This window comes from Castanea sativa, chromosome 4, assembly GCF_040712315.1.
Source record: "Castanea sativa cultivar Marrone di Chiusa Pesio chromosome 4, ASM4071231v1".
In the NCBI taxonomy this organism is placed as follows: Eukaryota; Viridiplantae; Streptophyta; class Magnoliopsida; order Fagales; family Fagaceae; genus Castanea; species Castanea sativa.
The window spans coordinates 18483315-18487756 of record NC_134016.1 but is presented as its reverse complement, the minus strand read 5'-3'; the positions used below and the strand labels follow the sequence as shown (position 1 = coordinate 18487756).

The 4442-nt window shown below is 35.4% G+C and overlaps 1 protein-coding gene across 1 annotated transcript; it reads right to left on the bottom strand.

Moving 5' to 3' along the window:
- Positions 1-940: 940 nt before the first annotated feature.
- LOC142632555 (uncharacterized) lies at positions 941-2572 on the bottom strand. The gene is made up of 2 exons (XM_075806935.1): positions 2305-2572; positions 941-1866 (listed from the first exon to the last, which is right to left on the bottom strand). Exons 1-2 carry the CDS (start codon positions 2570-2572, stop codon positions 941-943), a joined length of 1194 nt encoding a protein of 397 aa, XP_075663050.1.
- Positions 2573-4442: the final 1870 nt, after the last annotated feature.

The window sequence follows — 4442 nt, the reverse complement described above, 5'->3', positions numbered from 1 at the left end:
TCATATATTTTTCCAACAATCTACCACATTTGTTAGCAAGGAAATGCTTGAATCTATAATGGCAACATAAGCTCTCCTTCATCTAATTAAAAAGGATGTTAGGTGGAGAATTGAATATTGCAACAATGTGGAGAAATCAGTGCTAATTGCTAAATTAAGTTTTTTGAAGCAACTGGTGAGTGGTTTTTTCTGTTTTTAAGGAACACAGTGGTAGGATTTGAGTTATCTAGTGTAGGAGTCTTCCTGGGTTTTCTCTATGCTGCTTGTTTTAGTGTTGAATATGCAACTTATTTACCCTTTTTTTTTGTCCTCTTGTGTCTGCGGCTGCTTAATTAGTTGGCTAGTGTTATAGTTTATTTGTTTTATACTGGTGTTCTTGTTTTCAATGAAGTATACTCATCCTTAAAAAATTAGAAAAGCTTGGTGTTTTCCAATCCAAAACCTCAAGTGAGCCCATACGGTGTTCCCTTTCCCTTCACTCTCTCCTCTCTAGAAAGATAATAATGTTACCACATTTTAGTATTAGACTATAAAACTTGGTCTAGTTAATGGTATACAGAACTCAAAAGTATAGGAAAGGAATTTTTAAGTAAACACATGATATTATTCAGCAAAAAAGAAGTAAATACATGATATTATTAATCATTTTTCGTCTCATCGATCCCTTTCATCAAATTTTCCAAATAAGTACACAAACATTTGCAACACTTGTTGCTTTGGTTAATCTCCCCAACAGTTGGACCATTTGGGGTGCTAGGATTACCAGAAAATGGTAGTAAAATGAAATCTCTTATATATGAACAGAAGTAAGAATTGGTATTGTTCACAACCTTATATAAATAGGACTCATCATTATCCGGAACCACTTATTAAGAGTGGATGGGTCATATTGGAATGCAGGATTCAACCAATAAGCAACAGCATGAATATCTCTATAGAATTAAGTATCCCAACGATCCTTGATAATATTAACATAAGGCTCCCGTAGTCTCTTCTTGTCCTTGAAATTTTTTTTGATTCCATCAATTGCTTTATACATGCCATCATATACATAACCCATAGCTGGTTTTTCATCAGAATCAACAATGCGTAATAAACGAATCAATGGTGACACAATATGCAAAATTACATGACAATCATTCCAAAATTGATTGTCAAGAATGATTTTCACCACTGCCTTTGCTTTCTTATCTTTTACATATCTTGATTCAACATAAAATTTGCTAGTCACCAATGCTTGTAAGTCATGCTTATGTTCCTTAAGGCTCCCTAATGAAATAAAAGTAGTAGCAAACCTAATTGGCCCTAGACGCACAATTTCCGTCCAATTTTTTCTAGTCCTCAACCAAGCTTGCAAAGCCACATGGTTATAGATGAACACTGTGATCTTGGATGCACACTTTGCAAGTTTATTTACATGATCCATCTTCCCAATCTCCTTTAAAATTAGGTTTAGGCAATAATCTGCACAAGGTGACCAACTAATGTTCCTATATTTTCCACACAAAATTCTTCCAACAGCTACATAATTTGCAGCATTGTCAGTGACCAAATGTACTATATTTGCAGGACCAACCCAATCAACAATTTCATCAAACAAGTTACTCAAATTAATAGCATTCTTAACCAAGTCAGAAGCATCAAAAGAACGTATAAAAATAATTCCTTTAGGACAATAAACAAGGAAATTAATTAATGTTCTATGCCTAGTATCAATCCACCCATTAGCCATTATTGTACAACCAGTGTCAGCCCAATATGAACGATGAGAATCAACAATCAGTTGGACTTCCCTTTTTGCTTCTCTTAACAAAGGCGCTCGAAGGGCATGATAATTTCGGCCTCTATATCCAGGATCATAAGAAGCTACAGCATTCAACATAGGTTGATAAAAACTAGAATTCACAGCATTAATTGGAATGCAAGCATCATACATTCATCTTGCTACAACCATATCAACCCTCCTCTTCTTTTCTTTGCCCGCAAGTACACTTTTAATAGAAGGCTGAGCTCCCAGTGTTGTTCTAGGAGCGAAGTAATTACCAATGTCACCAACCTTTCTCTTACCAAGATTTGATCTTGGTGGAAAACTATTAGGATCACTTCTATTTCCCCTACCTCTAGGAGTAATTTCTTAGACATCTTCAAATGTTGGTGAGTCTTCTAATGGCGAATAATTAGATGCTTCTTCATCTTTTTTTTTTTTTTTTTTTTTTTTTTTTTTTTTTTTTTTTTTTTTGTCTTTAGAGTTAGAAATTTCCTTCAAATTCTCAACCATTTGAAACCTATCATCATAAGGTACACCTGTACATGCAACCACATCACCTTTAATTCCAGCTAGATGTCCTTTCATCCTATTGATGCCTTTTCCTTCATAAACTTTCCCACAATGTATGTATCTATAACTACATTTCCCATTTTTCAACTCTTCAGTTAAATGATCCCATGCGGGATCACATTTTGCTCTCACAGATGAAGAATTAGCATTAGACCAGGTTGTAGAAGAATGTTCATGAGATGGTACAGAGGCGGACTCCATTTCAGTCAAAAATTTCAGACTGGCAACAACCATTTTATCAACAAATAAATTCATCAACACAATAAACACAAACAATAGTATAATACTCTGTAAACTATATTTCACAAACAATAATGCTCTGTAAATCAAATCCACAACATACACAAAATCACAAATAAACTAATATGCTATTGTAAACTAATAATTGAAAGGAGAATTAACGATAGAAGTTACCACTTACCAGTATTGTCACAGAAGGAGAACCTGAGATGATGCCAAGAACATGAACTAAGAATTTGAGATGAAGCCGAGAGAAATGAAAAAAAAAAAAAAAAACAGAACCGAGAAAATGATTAAAATCAAAATCAAAATCATAAAAAAAAAAAGAAAAAGAAAAGAATATTAATTATTACCTGATGACGCCGAGAGAAAAAAAATAGAATTGAGAAAATGAAAATGAAAATCAAGTAATCATAATAAAAAGAAAAGAATATTACCCAATTAGAAAACCCAGACACCGAGAAGTAGAGAGCAGAGCTTAGAGGGCGAGGGCGAGACCGAGAAGGAAAAAAGAAAAAAGAAAAAAAAAACCCAGAACTTTAGACGTCATGAGGATGAGAAGGAAAAAAAAAATTGAGAGGCGCGAGACTGTGCGTGAGGCACAGAAAGGTGCGTGCGTGCGTGAGCTTGAGTTGAGTTGAGTGAGGTGAGTGAGAGGGTCACAAAGTGAGGCAGAGTGAGGCAAGGAGTTTGAGAAGAGGCGTGATCGTGAGATGAGAGTGAGGACTTTAGGGTTAGTTTTTAGGACCAAAACGTCGTAGTTTTAGGCTAGGAAAAGTCAAAAAACCCCAACTGGTCATTAACCAGTTAGACCATGCCGGTTCTCGGTTCTCTGGTTGAACTAGCCGGTTTTCAAAAATTTTCAGTTTTTAAGTCATTTTCGATTTTTCCCCATAATCGGATCGGATTGAAGGTCGATTCTCGGTTGAACCGGTCGGACCGGTCCGTTTTTAAAACCATGTTAAGGAACGCTCCTTATTGATATCCAATTTTTGTTAGAAATACTAAATGAATATTACTGTATTTCTCAAGTAATAAAATATACATGAGTGCCTTTATATAGTGTCTGTTTGGCTAACTTATTTTTTGCCAACTTATTTTATTATTCAGCTTATTTTTACTACTATTCATCGGTTCCACTGTACTATTTCAACTAACATTTACCTTTATCTACAATATTTTTAGTAAAAAGTTTTTAGTTTTAACAAAATAAGCGGATTCTAAACAGACCAATAGAAGGAAGAGTGTGTAGTACAAGTATGTGTGTAGTGTAAGTATGTGTGTTGTACAAGTAAACAAGGTAGGCCTAAAGCCCACAGCCTATTACACGTTAACAACCCCCCTTAAACTTAAAGTGGGTGTCAGACCAACTTGAGGTTGTCAACCAAAACACGAAGGCGTCCCTTAGTATGTGAATTGGTGAAGATATCTGCAAGTTAATCTTTAGAGGAGACCGAGAATAGCTTGAGAGCTCTATGGACAAGTTGATAACGGATAAAATGACAATCAGTCTAGATGTGTTTAGTCCATTCATGGAAGACATCATTGTGAGTAATATGAATGGTACTCTGGTTGTCACAATAAAGAGGAGTAGCAGAGGATGTGAACACACCTAAGTACTTAAGAAGCCATCGTAACCAAATGAGCTCAGATGTGCTATCAGCAAAAGCAAGGTATTCCTGCTTCAGTATTGGAGTGGGCCATAAGGGTTTGTTTCTTGCTTCACCAAGAAATCAGAGAAGAACCAAGAAGAAAGTAATAACCAGTAGTGGACCTACGATTAGTGAGATCTCTTATCTAATCAGTATCTGAGAATGTACAAATAACAAGAGGAGACTGAGCAGAGTAGAAAAGACCATGGAAG